Source organism: Magnolia sinica, chromosome 17, assembly GCF_029962835.1.
Source record: "Magnolia sinica isolate HGM2019 chromosome 17, MsV1, whole genome shotgun sequence".
Lineage (NCBI taxonomy): Eukaryota > Viridiplantae > Streptophyta > Magnoliopsida > Magnoliales > Magnoliaceae > Magnolia > Magnolia sinica.
In genome coordinates, this window is record NC_080589.1 from 2,860,392 (window position 1) to 2,879,410 (window position 19,019).

Genomic DNA, 19,019 nt, shown 5'->3' on the forward strand with positions numbered 1-19,019 from the left:
TATGATAGAAAACAACCTACGCATCAAAACTTTTTTGAAACTATCATCGAGAACCGATCGGAATATAAAGATCCACCGGTTAAGAAGCCCTTACGTGATCATATGCAAGAGAACAATTACACCCCACGGATTAACAAAATAGTACGTGAGTGTTGGGGTTATCATAACTATGGGAGTGAGAATTATTATCACCCATCCGATAAAAAGAAAACAATACGCGATTATATTATGAGTGATAATATGTATTACCAACCATCAGATTCTTCCACCTATGATCCGTATAACTATAATCAGTGGAAACATCAAAATTGGGAAAATGAACCAACAACATGTTATAATGATTGTTCTCTTGGATCCCCTACCTTTGAGATCCAACCAGAAACGATCCAAGATGATTCATTTCAGCATAACATGGCATGTCTTGTGGAAATTAGAAAATCGTTTGAAGCGCTTACTTCGCGCCTTGAAAAGATAGAGGAGGCTCGGTCATCCCAGCCACAATTCATTCCAAAAATACAATGCGAGAAAAGTGATCCTAACTCGTATTTGAAGAACTCTAGAATTATAAATGAGGAGTTGGATTCCATTAATGAGCATACGGTCCAATTTCCTGATGAGTCGATCTCGATGACTGTTCAAAAGAATGGTGAAGAGACATGGGTTTCTTTCAAATACAATAATGATAACACACCTTCCTTACATGACACACAGTATCTCAATGATGAGGTAGAGGTTAGTTTATTCGAACCTCAACCGAATTTAGGTATAGAATGTGAGGAAAGTGATCCCATCTCAAGTGTGCACTGCACGGAATTATACGAGGATGTGTATTGGGATGATGATCATGAACGAGTAGCTCAAATTTCCCTAGAATTAATCTCAAGTTTGGTCCAGGTCAATAATCGAGAAGTACACGAAGAGAACGGTCATAATGAGCTACTCCACTCACCTGACATGTCTGATCTAAAAGTGGAGGAGCTGCTTACAACCGACCCTTCTATCTCTTGTGAGATATGTTTGGACCACTCCCCTGAATTGAATGATGATGTAATTCGGGAGAAGGACGAGTTGCTCACTACGACCCTGGAATTTGAAACTACTCAGTTAAGGCCACCATCTGAGCTGTACACATTTGACAATTCAACGCCTCGATTGAGTAATTTCAATGAACAAAGTGATCACATCAATGCTTCCCCTATTAATTTTCAATCTGTCTGTGCAGGACTGGAGCAAGAGAGCGTACATCTGTCCACTTTCAAGGATGATGGATTCCTTGGGCAGATCATCATGAGCTCTAATGTGAAAAATAAGTCACGCTCAGTTGAACTTCCCAACTCTTTGGATAATTGCTTGGTATACTTTGCAGATTCAAACGATCTCATGTCAAAAGACAAAGTGGATGCCTTGCAAGACGACATCTCGGTAGTCATCACTGAACGAGAGAACCCTTATTCTGAAGCCCCTTCTTCCCCTGATCCTAAATACTTACCATTAAAGGAGAAAGAGCTGACAATGGAACCGAAGTCTGATACTTCGAAATGTGTTGAGACTATATCACTTCTTGTGAAGTTTTCTTAACTTTATTTACTTGTAGTCTCTGATTCACCATGGGATAATAACACTGAAACTTATTCTGTCACAGGTGAATCGTATATACTCTGGATACCTCAGGCGAATCAATAACAAATTTTTGATGAGGTACAAAAGTTTCTCTAGAAAGTCATGCTCCAGGGCGTCCAAGCTTATTGTAAAAAGGGCTTTTGGATGATCCTGCTGAGGAACTTATTGAAAAACTTATCAAGATATTGGCCGGAAGAGGAACCTTGCAGCATGACTAAGTAGCTTTTCCCCTGCTTTTATAAGACTAGGATAGTTTGTTTGATGCCGTTTTAGAATAGTTGGCTTTATGCCGTTAGGTTAGTTTGATTCCTGCATTGTTTTAGGACAGTTTGCTTTTGTTAGTTTCTCTCTTATGCTGACCCGCTCTTACAATGATATCTTTGGAAAAAGCTTCTGATTCCTTCGTCCAGGTACTATCTTTCCATCACTTTTTCCTTATTTTCGTTGACTCATGTGCATTGCATGCATACATCTTTTACATTGAGGACAATGTAGATTTTAGGTTGGGGGTGGGAGATTAGGTTACCTAATCAGTAGTTTCTTGGTCTTGAGCAAAAATTGTGAAAATTTTTAATTTTTCTAGAATTTCTTATGAATTCGAAGTGATTTTGACGGCCATCTTTGATTTAGAATTATAAGATACGTGATGTTGGTAATTTATGACTCTTGGATTCAATATCTGTTAGATTTCACAGCTAAGTTTGAATTATTAATCCAGAATTAGAAGTTGTCAACATTGATTGAGTCATTATTTCACACGTCACATCTCGCTTTCACATTAAGGTTTCAGTTTGATATTAAAGGGTTAACTTGGTAATCACTAAGCATATAAGGAACCAACCTGGAAAATTTGCCTGCCATTATCAATTGAAGAAGAAGAAAATACCTAACAAAAAAAAAAAAAAAACCAGATACCTTTAGAAAGGGTTGGGCGAATAATCTTTACCATAGGTTTGCTCCCTATAGGTGTAGATTTAATTCCTCATGGATGATATGTGAAAAGGGTTGGGTGTACAGTCTTCACCATAGGTTTGCTCCCTATAGGTGAGGATTTGATTCCCTTTCTTGGAGTTACTTTTAATGGAAAAATAAAAAACTGGAAGAATGAAAAGATGATCTATGAGGCAAGTTTTGGCTATCATAAATTCTCTTGTTAGTTACCAATGATATCATAAAATAGAGAAGTAAATTTTAATGATGATAAGCCGAGATTACAATATATACCCATGGAACTTAATGTTTAGAATTTTTTCTCATTAACAGATTAATACTTTGAACTTGATTATGAAGTGTACTGTGCGCTTGAGTATAAGTGAGTATAATGCCCAACATTCATGAATCTTAGACTTCTAGTATCTTGATTGTTTTCAAAAATCACTCGAGTTTTTAGAGATTGTCCTGTAGTTCTCAACTTATTTTTCGCATAATTTGCTCGGGACTAGCAAAATGCTGGTTGGGGGTTGTGTTGAAGGTTAAATATTGCATATTAAACCCCAATTATTACTCGAATTTACGAACATGATACTATTTAACGCTCTATTTTAATCATGTTTGTGTTGCAAGGTGAATTTAGGAGCCTGGACTGAAAAATGGTACTAAAATCATAGATTTAACACTCTAAAATCACCAAGGCAAGGGATGGACCCCAGGGGACCAAGACCGAAGAATTTACACGCTAATGATCCGAGAAAATCAAGTATTTTACGATAAAGAGGCTGGACGTGAAGCACAGAACGAGGGAGAGAGAGTAGAGTTGTTTTTTTCTTTTTCTTTTTATTTTTCTTTTGTTTATTTTATTTTTGTTTAAGGGATTTAGCCTAATCATGTTGCTAGGCTAAACCTCTTGGTTAGGGCTAAGAGGTAAAGCTTGTAGCATGATTGGGGTGTTAGTTTTGCTTTGATTAATGGTTATTGAACTCTTATGGATTGTAGTTTGAGTATTAAAGAATACTTTTAGTTTTTAATGGTTTATTGTGACTGAAATTACAGTAAATCTGCAATAGCTTTGAGTATGTTCTTTTCATTATGAGATTGTGAGCTTAGGAGGCCCTGTTGTTCGCCATCGTCTCATGGGCATGATTGGGTGATGAAACCCTTCCTAAATTTTACAATTCTCTCATGATTGGCTGTGAGATTGGTAAATTGCTGTTGTTTGCCATAGTCTCCTTGGTATGGTTAGGTGACGGAATCACTTCCAAATCTTCACCAATTTTATCTGTTGATGATTAGATTCATGAGAAGTTCAGAGATCTGACAAATCGCTTCTTACCAACTGGATAAGATAGGACTCTGATTCCAGTTGTGTCCCTGAATCAGTGCAAGGTAACTTCCCAATTGCTACAAGTAGATCCTTAACACCCTAGTTTCCTACCTCTGATTTCTTTAAGTTTTAAATTAATATTTCATCATTATTCCCTGAAATTCATTTGATTTAGATTTCATCTTAGTCCAGTTCTAATTCTACTTAATTTCAGACTACGTATAAGTTTCAGTCCATTGGGATTCGACCTTGGTCTCACCGAGTTTATTACTACATCACAACCTTCTACTTAGAGAGTGAACACAGACCATGCTATACTTGTGTCACATCCATTCATGATCGGCAAATACAATGGATGGTTTGGATGTGGTCCAATTATACCATATGTGTAACAATGGCATAAAGTCAGCACATGTATATAATAACAAATAGATATAAGCATGGGACGGCTTGGCTTGTCTAGCTTGTTGAGATTTGACCCGATCTGAAGTGAGTAGATGAGTTAATCCAAATTGAGTTGACGTCGTCCCATCCTAACTCAAATTGATTTGAGTTTGAGTCACCTAATAATTCGACTCGACTTGACTTGAAATCCAACTTAGTACTGACTTGGCTTGATCCAAAAATCCACTTGTATGTATATATTTAAAAATAAAATAAAAACACTCAAATATGACTTTTCAAATCTACTATGTTGTGTGGTTGATGGAGAGGCTACAATTTTCTAAGCTTTGAGTAATGATTCAGCCCATGAATACCTGCTGCACCTGATTCGACTCGATGCTAACTCTACTTAATTTAGTACTTGTGATCGGGTCTGACTTAGCCCGGATTAGTCCAGGCCAGACCTAGACTCAGATCCAGTCAGGCATACTGTACTCGGTACTGAGTCGGTTCAAGTTCGGGTCAGGTCTATTTCAAAATCAGTTTAAGTACGGTCAGCCCTAACTCAATCCAACAAGACTAGAAGCCCAACTGTAATAACAAATAAATTCAATACCACATGCAGATACATTAAAATGAGTTTTGGACATGAAACCTGAAAAAAAGAACCGTTAGCCGCTTATAAAGAGGACAAATTTGTTATTTTCTTACTTACCATAACCATTCTATTTGTCAAAAGTTGTCCAAGACGGTAGAAAATCTGTATACGAAAACAGTACTGTTATGGAGAAATAGTTTATAAGTAACTAGATTATCTTTCTTTAAGATAGGAAGCTTGCTGGAAAAATCATTTCATTTTATGGTGGTAGCTTAGTTTTGAACCGACCTGATTTTGGGAATAAAAGGAAAAAACATATTGGGAGGAACACGATGGATGGAGTGGATTTTATTCACACATCATGGTGGGCCCCACTCACTCACGTCGTCATTCTACCAAAGTTGAAAAAGGAGCCGGCGGCTTCAGTGAATCTCCGGGTCAAAGAGGTGGGTGGATTTATGAACTGTGGGGCCCACCTTGATGTATGTCACTTGAATTCGTGCTGTGCATCCGTTTTGACTTTTGAGCTCATTTTAAATGAAGTAGATCCAAATCTCAGGTAGAGCCCACCCGGAAACAGTGGATTGAATATCCACCATTAAAAACTTAGTGGGCCACAGAAGTTTTTCATCAAGTTGATATTTGTGTAGTCCCTTCATCCAGGTCCTTGTGACCTTATCAACAGGTTGGATGGTAAATGAACATTCCGGTGGCCTCAAGAAGTCTTTAACGGTGGATATTCAATCATGACAAGTTTGGATCTGCTTCATTTTTTTATCATGCCTAAAATGAGCTTTCAAAACGGATGGACGGCGTGGATTTGATTAAAATACATCACAGTGAGCCCCACACAGTCAGAGATCCACCAAAGCCGTGCCCACCTTAAGGTATACTCTGGTTTTCCATTTTCACAAGTGGGGATCTTGACTGTCTATTTTCACAAGACTGTCTGTCTGCTTCAATGCACTTTTGAGTTTTGGGTGGGCCAATCCCCAAAAATCTCCTAGATTGGAAGATCCTATCCATCAATCTCAAAACAGATTTTGGTTGATCGTGAACCATTGGTGTATTTCTCCTTTTGCCTGTATATTTGAGGCCACTTGGGATTGTCCCATCCATGATATCAGGGCCATCGTCCATTCACTGTAAGATGCAACAGACCAATGGTCTGGATTACAGAACCACTGGGTCCCACTGATCAGGACTGAAAACACGAGTATCGTGCGCAAAGCAGTGGTCGAGGATTCTCGAGGAATTGTATGATGCGCGATCCTCTTTGCACAATCTACACGGGTTTCAGATTCTGATAACTGGGGCCAATGTTCGTTAATCCAGACCATTGGTGAGTTAAGTACCATTCTTAGTGGCCCATGCCCCCAAAATATACCGTATTGGAAGATCCTGGCCACTAATTTGAGACTCTTCTTCAGTTGAATCTGGACTGTTGATCTATTTCTCTTCTTAACCATCTATCTTCAGGCCACAATTTAACGGTTAAAACTGTCCTACGTATTTAATTTTTCTGGAAGCAGTCCATCTACGGTAGTATGAAACAGATAAACTGTACGGATTACAAAAAATGGGGCCCACTTGTCAGAATTAAAACCCGAGTAAAGCATGTCGCGTATATCTTATAATTCCTGTTCTTCTGTATCCGATGCGTTATTTGAAGATTGGTCGTCTGTCGCCGTTGTTTGCTCTTCTCTCTCTCTCTCTCTCAGAGGTCAGAGCCATGTCTGCAACGGCAGCTTTCCTTTCAGGCCCAACCTCAGTGGCCCACTTCAAAAGTGCTAGAAATGGGCCTTTCTTCAAGCCCATTTTCAACAGCAGGATTTCTTCAAAGCCGCACCTCAACGAACTCTTCTTCAAAAACCCAACCGGGGTGAATCGAAATTCAATCTCCACTGGCATCAGACCCTTCTCCCCTGTCATGGAATGGCAGGATTGCGTGTAACAATCAATACCCAAATGCATTTTCTTCTTGCCATTTCGATTTTCAATCTTTTCCCCTTCTGTTTTGCATGTTTGGATGCCCCATAATCGTATTTCCTTGAGCAGTGCTTATATATATATATATATATATATATATATATATTATAAGGTAGTTGAACTGAAATGGGTAGTGTGTAGAATCAAAGAAAGAGTGTGATTTGATATCTGATTTGTATGGATTCACATACCATAGCATGTTACTTATGGAGAACATCCAAGCCGCCCAAAGAGGTGGGCCATGCTGTAAAGATCACCTGTGGTGAAAACCAGGATGGTCTACCCATCATGCGGGCTACACCGTCCAAATGGATGGACAGCTAATGGTCTAGCCTAATTTATGGAAATAAGCTTAGCTCTGCACACGGCATTCGGCATTCAGCATTCAGCACTTGTTCATGCGGATTCCGACCATGCAAATCGTGGGCGCTGTAGTGGATCGAGCATGGCGTGAGTGTTGGACTGACTGGACAACCCTAACCATCCAATTGTGATGGTCAAATGGATGGTTTCAATGAAGACAGTCAATGGTGCAAATTTAATAGATGGAATTGGATGGTTAAGATTGTCCATTCATTGATTTTCAGGCCATGTTCCTCCATCCACACTGCGGCCCGCAATTTGGGAAGTTGAAAAACTGGCGCATGTATGCCATGGGTACAGTTGAATGGGTTGTATCGTGCTTGTGTGGCCCAGCTAACCTTGGGCCCCACTGTGAAGTGTCTGTAGCCTAATCACACTAGTAGGGCATCTTCACTACCATATTTTAGCTTTTGAATTTGGACAGTTGACATCTTCTTTCTACCTGTCAATTTGATGAACACAGATCCAATGGTTAGGATCATTCAATCAGTTCTTCGACTCTGAGATGAAAATGAAATCCTCCTGCTCAAATAAATTATCAACAGTCATCTGCAATCGTATATCCATTTAGTTTGTGCGATAAAACTCCATTTATACGAACACAACACATATTTGAGCTGTAATTTGTCCCTTCTCTTTTATTCGTTCGAATTATAGAAAGTGTTCTACTTTTACTAGGTTTTTTTCAGGAGTATTGGAACTGAAATGGAGTTGTTTAGGACAAATGAAAAAAGTAGAATGCTGATATCTGATCTTCAATCCTTCAAAAATAAATAAATAAACAATCTGATCTTCAAGGACTCTTGTGAATGTTCAGAAAAATGCAATTCCCATTTTAGTTATATTTCGTTGCAAGCCAAATTCTCCCTACCCCCAATAAATTTTCATATATGGATAATCATTTCTATGTTTTTAACCTTTAAAAAACACACACATTTCTATATTTTTAGTTGTCTATTGACCGTCTTGAATATAAGTGCTTAGTAGTGCATTCGGAAGGCTCTATGTCACAGCATTATGCAAGAAGGTTAGAGATGACAATGTCGCCTGGGCTCCCTTTTCAGATGTGATTTGAACGAGGATGAGGAAGAAGGGTTTATTATCTTAGGGGGTTGCTCAATGCCGTGAGAGTTGATTTCCAATGGAAGGATAAGGGGTTATTGTTATGGAATCCATGTCAAAAGTTCTCAGTTAATTTCCTTTACTGGAAGCTCTTAGGGCTGGGGAATGTTGTTGTGCCTATGGCCCGAATTTGGAAGACCATGGCTCCTCCTAGGGCTATCACATTTGGTTGGCTTGTTGGTCATGCCAAATTTCTACAGTTAGCATCTTCAACAAAGTGGCATGGGTCCGGTCAATCATGCCTACGAAGTGCCAAAAATGCTAATTGTCTCTTCATACATTGTGCCTATGCATTTGGTTTGTGGGGGTGGTGTCTCAGCCAGTTCAGTGTTTCTTGGTCAATACCAGGATCCATGGATCAGCTCTTGGGGAACTTGGGAGTGAGCCCTAGGGCCCATAAGGGAAGGTGTTACAGAAATTCTGCTTCCTCACAATTCTATTGCAATCTCGATTTAGAAGGATAAGAGTATCTGTATCGTACCGTTAGTAACAAATATGAACCTGTTCCCCTAGTTATTGTTGGAGTTGAGCCGTGTTAGCTCTTGGTGTCAATTTTGAAGAATTTTCTTCTTCCTTTCTTCTTTTGTTGTTGTTGTTGTTAGGGGTCGTTTGGGTGCAAGCAAAGTTATGTTAGCATAGGCTGTCTAGGTCATGTTGTCTTGGATAGGCAATCCAAGTCACGTTGTCTTATTCTAGCTATTTTGTTCCTTGCTTGCCATACTTCTTGGAACAGGGAGTAAAGATGGTCAATCACACAAATGGGGAGCTTAACGTGGATGGGGGCATACATAGCATTTATAGTGCGTGTGCACATTGACACGTGGCACATGCTAGGCGCTTGAAGATTAATGGTGGCAAATGTGAGCATGTGCACAAAACATTGTATTTCCTCTTGCTATCCTTGCTAATGATAAAATTTTAGAGACACTTTGTCCTTATATTCGTAGGTTCCCTTGCATAAATGGGTTTGACAAACCATGGACAAGTTGTCTACACAACTTGTGTGTCCAAGCATCCCCGCGTAATGAAGTAATCTAAGAGCTTGTTCGGGGCCTTCTTTGTGATGTTTCGAGCTTCTAATTTCCCTTGGGGCATTCTTTCCTAATAGAGTTCTTTTGTGTCGATAAAAATAATAATAACTGGAGTATCTAAAATGACAGTTGGGTGTAGAATATTGGGTTCCTCTCGGAAGGATATTTGTGAGAAAAAGAAATTTGGTCCCATTTTCAAAGGAACCTGCTCCCTTCTATGATTCTTCCCAACATTTGTCTCATGTGTATGAGCGATGCAAAATTAATAGATCATCTCTTTCTCCATTATTCCCTTGTAAAGCAGTTTGAATTGCGTGTCTGGCTATATTCAAAGTTGATCAGGTAATGCGTTTAGTAAATGCACTTTTTTGGGCTTGGCATGAAGGGATCCAAGGAAAGGATGAATTAGTCATTTGGCACATGGTCTTGCTGGCGGTTTTGTGGAACATTCGGAAGGAATGAAATAGAAGGTGCTTCCTTAACAGTAAAGGTCCGTGGAAGGAGGTAGTTTGGAAATGTAAAAGAGACGTGCTAGAGTGGGTATCCAGGTGAAGAATGTCAAAGATTGTAAAGTTTTGTATTTTCTCAGGTTGTAATATGGGGTTGTATACTTTTCCGCTGTGGCTTGTGTCTTATTGGCTTCAAAAAAGAAAAAAAGAAAAAGGAAGAGAACTCTATGCCTAATAGAAGGTGTACCGGGGATCTACTTCACAGAGACACCAACACTCTAGTTAGTTTCATATATAGTGACTTGAACACCCTTCTGAGAGAGAGTTCTAACAGACCATTAATAATGAACAGTCTCTCAGTGACCAAGCCTATATGACTCGATGGTTTTAGCAAATCAGTAATTTTAAAATATCAGTTGCAAGTGTGACTCTCACAGGCACAGAGACTGATATGACTCGCTTCAACTTGTCCCAGCTCAGTCAGATATGTGCATCTTTCAGTGGGGCAGCTGATTTTGTTCTCCACCAAAGCCAAGTCGAGTAGCTTATGTTGAGGAAAAAAAGCTGCAAAACTCTCAAACTATTCCTTATACCGAAAAACAGTCTATAACTGAGCGATACTTCAGTTTTAATTGTAAACGAGGTGCATGATGAACATAGTTAAACACCCCAAATCACCTCAGCCTATTTCCTCTCTGAAAACAGGCGTCACAAGCACCCATATCAAGCAGGCCTTGGGATGCCTTTATTCCTATGATCAAAGTTCAGCTTTGGACACATGGGCCCATGTTTGCTGCTAAGCAGGAACTGTGTTGGATAACATGCATTCTTGAGAAATATGAGTTTACTTTGCGACATTGCCATGTGGCACTGGAAGATGTCTGCAAACTTCCTAATAGTAGGAATTGCAACCGTTCTTCCAATAGAGGAATTACAGGATCCTCAGCCTGAGGCTTCGCCCACTATATTGGGTACTCAGTTAGTGGGGCCCATGGCTCAGTTGTCAAGAACATTTCTCTGTTGTGTCCCAAAACTCTCTTAGATCAAAATATTCTAGCCACTAATCTTGGACCTATTTTCAATTGATTGTGGACCACTGTTGTATTCCTAGATCAAAACAGAGCACAAATCAGAAGTTTAAGGTTGTCCTGTCTAGGAGATTTTTGGGGTATAGTGCATCCACAGTGGGGTCCAGAAGACCAATGGTTTCAATCACTGAACCATAGGTCCCACTTGTCAAAACTGGATACCTGTGTATACTGTACCGAGCCTTGGGTTTGAGGATTCTAAACTTCCTTCAAGGTATGCATTCCATCAGTATTCCAACTATGTATGTATTCAAGCGTTAAAAAAAAAAAAAAACAATCAATGTAGGACCTCGAGGGGAGGGCTGTGGCCAAGTTCTGTGTGGGGTTCTATTCACTTAGATTGGATATAAAGTATTGCATGTGTCAATGTATGGGGGCGTGTGTGTATTGTGGAACAGCTCGTTGGTGATGTCTACATGACATGGTTGAACTCATCCATGGATCACGACGATGGACTTTTCTGAATGTTGCTGCTCAGGGCACCAAGTTTTCCTTTGCATTCTCAACAAGTTAATGCAGGTGTGAGATGTGGATTTGGATGATGTTTTGAATCCTTGGTTAATACTTAAAACAGAAATGAATGGAAATGGGAGCAGGTGTAAGGCAATCAGACAATCTAGCTAAAGCTATTTTAGGACCCAAAGGGCGGCACCCTAGGATAACTGCCATGCAACTATTGCTTGATCCAACTATAGCGGGTGTAGTCCATGTATTTCTCTTTTGTTTTGTTTTGTTTTTTTGCTGTTGTTCTTTCTGTCGTTCTTTTTCTTTTTTGTTTTCTCCTTCTTTTTTCTCTTCTAGTTTCTGGGTGGCTTTTTCTGCCCTTGCTAATAAATTATCTCATCTTTCAAAAACAAAACAAAAAAAATCCTGACCCAAACCCGGACCCCCTTTTCTTGGGCTGTTTGGTCCAAACCAGTCTGATCCATGACATTGTATGGGGTCATGAATTAATAGAATGAACAAATAAGGATTTGACCATTTGACCCAGACAGTTGGACCACTTGATCCAGACGGTTCAAAAGGTTCTTCGTGACCGACCCATTTTTAGCTGCAGGGTCTCGTCCATACTGATCCAATCGTCTGGTCAGGTCTGGTTTTAAAACACTGATTTGATCTGATCAAAGCATCATCCAATTGGATTATATTTTGATGAGCTGTATCACAACTCGTGGAGCAATGACTGATTTTCTCATACAATGAGAGAATGGCGCATGGCGTTTCATTGATATTAGCAGTTGTTCTTTCACAATCTGATTGTGCTAGTGCTAACAAGTCAAATGGTTGGAATTATGTCAGAACTATGGTTTTCTGGTTGAGAAACTTACCCCATATGTTTTTGTATTTTCTAATTTGTATGGAAATTATTACATGCTAGTTTCTAATTTCCAAGCCCACGTTTTTCTTATGGTACGTTTGGATGCACTATCAAATTGAACTGCAATTTTTAGTCTGATGAAGCAGAAATAACCCATTTGTAATTTTCTTCATTAGCAATTTCATTACTTTCTTGGACTTGGAAGGAATGCAACTGCAATTTGAGGGCTACTAGTCCTTTTCTCTTGATTAAACGGAATGTTTGCAATTCAATTCACTTGCGCATCCAAACATGGCTTAGTATGTGAAACTTTTGATTTGAACTTGCCATGAAAAATTGAAAATATGGTCACATCAGCTGCATAAAGTTGGAATGTAAAGGTTCACAGAGGTTACGTCTTGTAACTAGACAAACTTGAATGCAGGGCGAAGATTGAAGTCGACGTTCCTTGTAAGGTTGCCTATGATTGTTATTCCGATCGTGAAGCCATTCCACGATGGATGCCATTCATATCATCTGTAAAGGTGCTTACTGATATCTGTCAAGTATTGTTCTATGCTGTCCTCTAGGGTGCATTTGGCTGCGCCAAATATCATAAATTTTCATGATATTAGGTGCAACCAAATTCACCCTTAATAAAGGTGCTTGTTGCCTATTATGTTATGAAAGTTTCATAAAGATTAGTTCATGGCATGGAATACAACATTTGGACTTAGAATGAAAGCTTTGCATGCAGACAGAAATATCCTGTGACATTATGGTAAGAAAAAAAACAGGAAGTTGTTGTGAGATGTTTATCTAGGCCTAATGTTGAGTTGTAATTGTCTTATTGAGAATATATCATTCTTGAGTTAATGCAGGGGCATTTTCACACTGGGCTCGAGTGGGGTCGCTTGTGGGATACATGGGCACATAAGGGGTGGGCGAGGCCCACGGGGGAGGTCTCATGTTCGAGACTCCTTACTGGGGGTGATTAATGCGCATTTCACACCGGACTTGAGTGGGGTAGCCTGTGGGATGCGGGGACACACTCGGGGTGGGCGGCCCATGTGATTTGGGGCCCACGAAGGGGGTTCGGCCGAGGTCCTAACCCTTGAGATGTGGGGCCGGGGCTATGAGATAAAAGGATTAATTTACCATGCTCTAACAGTTTGAGCTTTTAGAGCAAGTGGTTTATTGTCCTGCATCATGAGTCCTATTTAATCCAAAGAGCCTAAGGGCCGGTTTGGAGCATCCCAGGATGTGAATTGATTGGCATGAGAACAACCCATGTGCGTTTTGCATAGGTGGAGCCGTTGTTCATCCCATGAAGTTTCAATGTCTGGGGCTAATGGTAACTGTTTCATGATAAAATGGTTTGCCTGTATTTGATCTGTCCTCTCAAATAGTTCAGCGTCCTTTCCTTGGTTGAGTACCCCCAATGGGAGTCACGAAAGACATATTCCGGACATTTGATTTCTTTCGTGAGTTTAATCTGCCTAGATTGAGGAGAAAATGCCCGTGAGTGCATATCTTCCTTTGTCTGCTTCTCTCCAAGCACACTTGGGCCAAAATGGAAGACTGGTGTTAATTTTTCAAAAACAAAAGATGGGCTGTCTTGAGCAGTTTTTGAAAACTGGACCGGACCATCCAATCTAACCTGGTTTGATCAATCCCTCAGAGTTAGTCTGATTCAACTGTTTGACATCTAAAATACACCCGAACCAGATGGAACCAAGTCAAAACTGCAATGAACCTGTGGTTGACCTGGTGTTGGCAAATGGTTGTAATAAGAATCTAATTTATGTAATTTATGACATCAAACTGGCTACCAGCAGATGTGAGATGTTTTAGAAATGAAAGAAAGTCGATGGAAGGAACTTCCCAAAGGGCAAGGTTGCTTGTAGTCGAATGGGCTTCTTGTGCGCTAAAGCTTATGCATTGCAATCTTGATTTTCTTGGGATGTAATTGGGTCGCCTCCTCAGCATCCTTGTCTTCTTGTTTTGCTGTTTTTGCTTTGTTTTTTTCCTCAATGAAATTTCCACACTCTCTCTCTCTCTCTCTCTCTCTCTCTCTCTCTCTCAAGAAAAAAAAGGCGACCAGCAGTTGAACCACTTTGGACCAAACGGACTGCTTTAGTGGTTTGATGTCCGGTCTGGTTTTTAAAACATTGGTTTTGAGACTTTCCTCCTGTGGCACTTCAATGTTATTTTTTTCTGTCACTTGGAGCACTCCATTCATCATTTTTCATATATGGATGAACAAAAGGAATGCTGAATTTCAAATTCCAAGGCAAGTCAAACTTTCTTGGCAAGATAACTAGTTTCTTTACAACAATGCAACTTCAATTCCAAGAAAGTACTTAAGCTTCCCTTCAACTTTTGTCGGGTTATGCTCCAGTAACTCTGGACTCGGAAAATTCAAGCCTTCGAGGTTCATAATGCAATATGAATGATGGGTATGTTGAACTTCAAATTCCAAGGCAAGTCAAACTTAGATAACTAGTTTCTTTCCAACCTTCTGGGAAGTACTCTAGCTTCTTTGGATCTTTGATCCCAAAACCATCACTTCAGGTTACACTCCAGTAACCCAGGACTTGGAAAATTCGAAGCCTTTTGAGGTCATTGAATCCAAATCGAAATTAGTGGGTCATATTTGTTATGTTTTTGGACCAACATAATAATTTTTTTTTTTAGTTTCCTTTCCTTCTTAAACTATTGGAGTTCTACAATAAGCACATTCGATCCAGGAAATTTGATACCACATGCTAATTAATAGATTGTAGAAGGTAAGCCCGACCTTTCACGTTGGTCGTTGAAGTATGAAGCATTTGGTCGCGATCTTGAATTTTCATGGCTGGCCCGAAATATGCAGGTGAGGTTATGAAATATTTCCTCTTCCTTTTTCTTTTCTTTTCCTTGTGTTCTCTGAAGTTCATATAGATGCTCTGGTAAGTTTTCCTTCTGCATTCTTTCTTGATTTGCAGCCTATACCGAATCAGAAAATCCATTGGCGGTCTCTAGAAGGTGTCCCTAACAAGTAAGTTTATTTTCTTGTAGGACTTGAATCATTGCAGAACTCTTTCATTGAATCTCGAAATTGACTTTTTTTTTTTTTGTTTCTTTTATTTTTATTTTTCCTTTTTCTACCTGAAGATTTGGAGTGCACATGGACAAGTGCCCAAATGGCCATCCAGTCCAATATCCATTGTACCAATGTGTCTTTTGAAAGGTGCAGCATTTGCGGAATGTTGCCGCATTTCGCATTGGATGGAATAGACTTCTTCCCTCAAACAAGCCCAAAATTTCAATTGAGCTCATTCTTGTAATTCAACAAAACAAGCACAATGACTATTTAGGCAATAATCCAAGAAGTCCCAAATAGGCTGTTAGCGGCTGTTTGACTGAGCTGAATTTTGTTTAAAACCTACATTTTTCTCCCATTTAAAGGCCTTTGTGGAAATTATAGTGATTTCTAATTTTCTTATTTATGTACATTATATACCATGTTAATATACCTCATGTTTTTGCCATCAAAGACAAAGTAACCTAAATGAGCATGCTGTGAACTCTTCTCCCTTACCATATCTGACATGCAATGTACTTTTTTAGTATAGTTCTCTTCCTGAGGGAAAGATACCTTTGCCTACCGTATGGAAGTTGAGTTTTGATAGCCAGAACACTCCTTTGTAGGCAGCCTGACTCAGTGGTGGATAGGTGGCCCATCTGAGAAGATGACCATCCGATAAAATCAGGCTGGTCCACTCATCAGGTGGTCAAACCCTATTTTGAAAAAAAATGTATGGCTTACAAAATCTTGCCATAGGTTCATTCCATGTACAAGTGTTGTTGGTAATATTTTAAAAAGTCGAATGGTTTTGGGAGTTATCTATAAAAAACAAGCATGTAATTTTCAAAATTGAAAAATATTGTTTTTGAAGTGAATACCTCATTTCCCTTCAGAACTAATCTTTTTTGAAAAGCCTTTCGTAAAAATTCCTTGTGTGTTCTGAAAAAGCATTTCCTACCAAAAAGATGCAGAAGGAAAGTTGGCTAGATGGGGTTTTTGACACCACAGGCTAAGGTTCAAGTCCTTACAAGAATGGTATGAAGCACTCTCTATGCTTGCACGCATGTGCATGTGGCATCGTGCATGGTCAGTAGGCTACTTGGGCACTTTTGGGGTACTTTGCACTTTGCACATGCCCATCCTTGCGAGGACTTTATGAGCCTTGAACTTCTTCCAAAGCCACCTCGACCTGGGTCTAGCCATGGTGCGAACAATGTTTTTGACACGTGGCTCGACGTGGTTTTGATGAGTGGCTCGACCAGGTTGACCAACCCAATGACTTGGTGCCTCGGTGAATGGTTTATTTCGTGATGTAGTGGTTCCTGGGTTGCGGTTATGTGCACCATTGGCCACTTAGATGGGGTGATGTGGCAAAGAGATTTGAATGTTTGGCCGATGGTTAAAGCAGTTGCTAAAAGGCTCAAAGGGTGTTTCCAGCGATCATTTGTCTGTCCAAAACAACTGAGAAGTCCTTGATAAAATAGAAGAGTGGAATAGGGTTCATGGAGCCGTCCCCAATGAGTTGGGATAGGGTTTAGACGACGACGACGATGATTATGATGTGTCTGTTCAAAACAGAACCCACTCAAACAGACTCCATGCAGCCATCCCCCGTTAGTTGGGATAGGGTTTAGACTATGACAACAATGATTACGATGTGTCCGTTCAAAACAGAACCCACCCAAACAGACTCCTTAACCTCATATAGAGGATCCGGGAAGGGGGTTTTACCTATTCCAAACCAATTCTTCTAGACAAAATCCATTTTTTTAATTTTTTAAAATTTTTTTTTTCTTCTCAATTTCTGTGCAATTTTTCTATTGTTTTCAGGCTCTTCTTATTCTCATGCTGCAGAAACAAATAACAGTCACTGGTTTTCTAGTCTCATTCGTTGCTAGATGTGTTTGGGGTCGATTGACTACCAATGCTGGCTAAAGATTGACAACAGAGATCCGGGCTTCATTATATCCTGGAGACAGGACAGATTGCCAGTAACCTGGATTGCAGACTCAGAATCATCCGTAATGGAGGCAAATATCATCTAAAGGAAACTCCGTAATGCAATTTGAAGCTGCTCAATTCAAATACAGCTTGCATAACTAATATGTGTAGCCTGCCTAATGAGTGGAATGGTCTTAATTTTTTTGTACCGTCATCTTTATGGTGGTTGCCACCTTATGCATTGCTTGCATGTTTAGCATGTTGGCTTTGTGTGAAGGTCCATGTGGGGAGGGGTGCTGTGGGCTAGAAAACCTTGTGAATTTTTAGTTGGGATGGAAGATTTATCCAATGGAAGTTAATAAAATATTTTGAAACCTTATGATTTACTGTTTCTTTTATGTTTTCAGAATTAGTTGGAAGTTAGATTTTGATGAACTTCATTGGTTTTGCATTTGCAGAGGAGCCGTGCGATTTTACCCTAAAGGCCCATCATTATGCTTAATAGAAGTGAGAATGCTTGATATGATCTGACTCTTTTGTTACATTTGATTATTATTATTTAATTAGGTGGTCGCTATTTACATCCACCCATCTTGATAGATACACCCTTTTTTTTTTTTTCCTTTCTTTTTTAGTTTGGTAATTCAACAGTACGAAGTAGAAATATGGGTTTGCTGTTGCATTATGAGAAGTAGAAAAAAAATGGGTGTATCTATCAAATAGGTTAGGCCTAAATGTCAATTCCCTTCTTTATATTCTGTTATTCATGTTGATTTTCTTCCATGTCAGCTTACCGTCTCGTATGAAGTTCCTCAAATTTTAACTCCAGTTGCATCAGTGAGTAGCAGCTATCATAATGTTGTTAAAAGGAGCATTCGGAACTATTTCTTAGATATTTTAAGGTTCTTGCAAAACTTTCATGTTCATGGAATTTGATATTTTTTTGTGGGTTTTTTTCCAGGCATTGAAACCCTTTCTCGAAAGCTTGCTTTTGGGAGGTTTGGAACGATTTGCAACAGTGGCAAAAAGCTATAAAGCAGACTCTCCTCAGCGGCCAAATTCATAAAGAGACAGCACATATGTTGTCACATTAATTCGTCATGGTTAAGGACTCAAAAATCTCCAAAAATGTTTTGGTTCTCCATGCATTTGTCACATTCAAGAGGGGCACCTTATCTCTGTGTAATGTATCTTGTGAAAATCAAATCCTCCAATGAAAAGATATGGACTTAGAGTAAAAAGGGAGTGATGCTCCACGAATTGAATTTTAGTACATTTTCAACTCCAATCCCATTTGAAATGATTCAGTGGTTGTATTTATCCTAAAATGTTTTGATGTGTGGGCCATTACGGACAAGAAGCCATACATTCTTGCAATGACAGAATCAATGCAAAATGGTATGAAGAAGCTACCAGATTTGCTGGGTGAATTGTTCAGTGATTGAAATGAATTCCTTCAAGAGCCAAACCTGAATAGGTTCTTGTGCTTGTCTTTGAAAATTTTATCCAGGGAGATATTTGAGATTCTGAGGATTCTTTCCTACTAATTCCCCTCCCACTTATATGTGAACCATGGATTGACAACTCATCCAAGTTGACTCCAACTTGGTTGAGTCTCATCCTCACTGCGATTCAGTAGAGAAAATAGGCCTTGGCTCAGGACTGAACTTAGTAGGTCCAAGCTGCAAAGTCTAAAGACTGCGGAGTTGATCCACACCCAAACACTATGGGCTAGAATGGAATTGCAAGGAAGCTTTCTTAATCTAGGATTCTGTTTTCCATGCAGCCCTTTGCTTGCCTGATGTTC

The 19,019-nt window shown here is 39.5% G+C and overlaps 1 protein-coding gene across 4 annotated transcripts; it reads left to right on the top strand.

Annotated features, from left to right (window-relative positions):
• Window positions 1-6,563: 6,563 nt before the first annotated feature.
• On the top strand, window positions 6,564-18,487 carry LOC131231144 (uncharacterized). 4 transcript variants are annotated; one of them, XM_058227239.1, is made up of 7 exons: window positions 6,565-6,812; window positions 12,647-12,746; window positions 14,981-15,076; window positions 15,189-15,241; window positions 17,671-17,719; window positions 18,002-18,070; window positions 18,174-18,487. In XM_058227239.1, exons 1-7 carry the CDS (start codon window positions 6,595-6,597, stop codon window positions 18,276-18,278), a joined length of 690 nt encoding a protein of 229 aa, XP_058083222.1. In that variant the 5' UTR covers window positions 6,565-6,594; the 3' UTR covers window positions 18,279-18,487. The 4 variants fall into 4 exon arrangements, with proteins under 4 accessions (XP_058083225.1, XP_058083222.1, XP_058083223.1 ...); XM_058227240.1 differs by having other exon boundaries at window positions 18,002-18,049; XM_058227241.1 differs by lacking the exon at window positions 18,002-18,070.
• The last annotated feature ends 532 nt before the right edge of the window (window positions 18,488-19,019 follow it).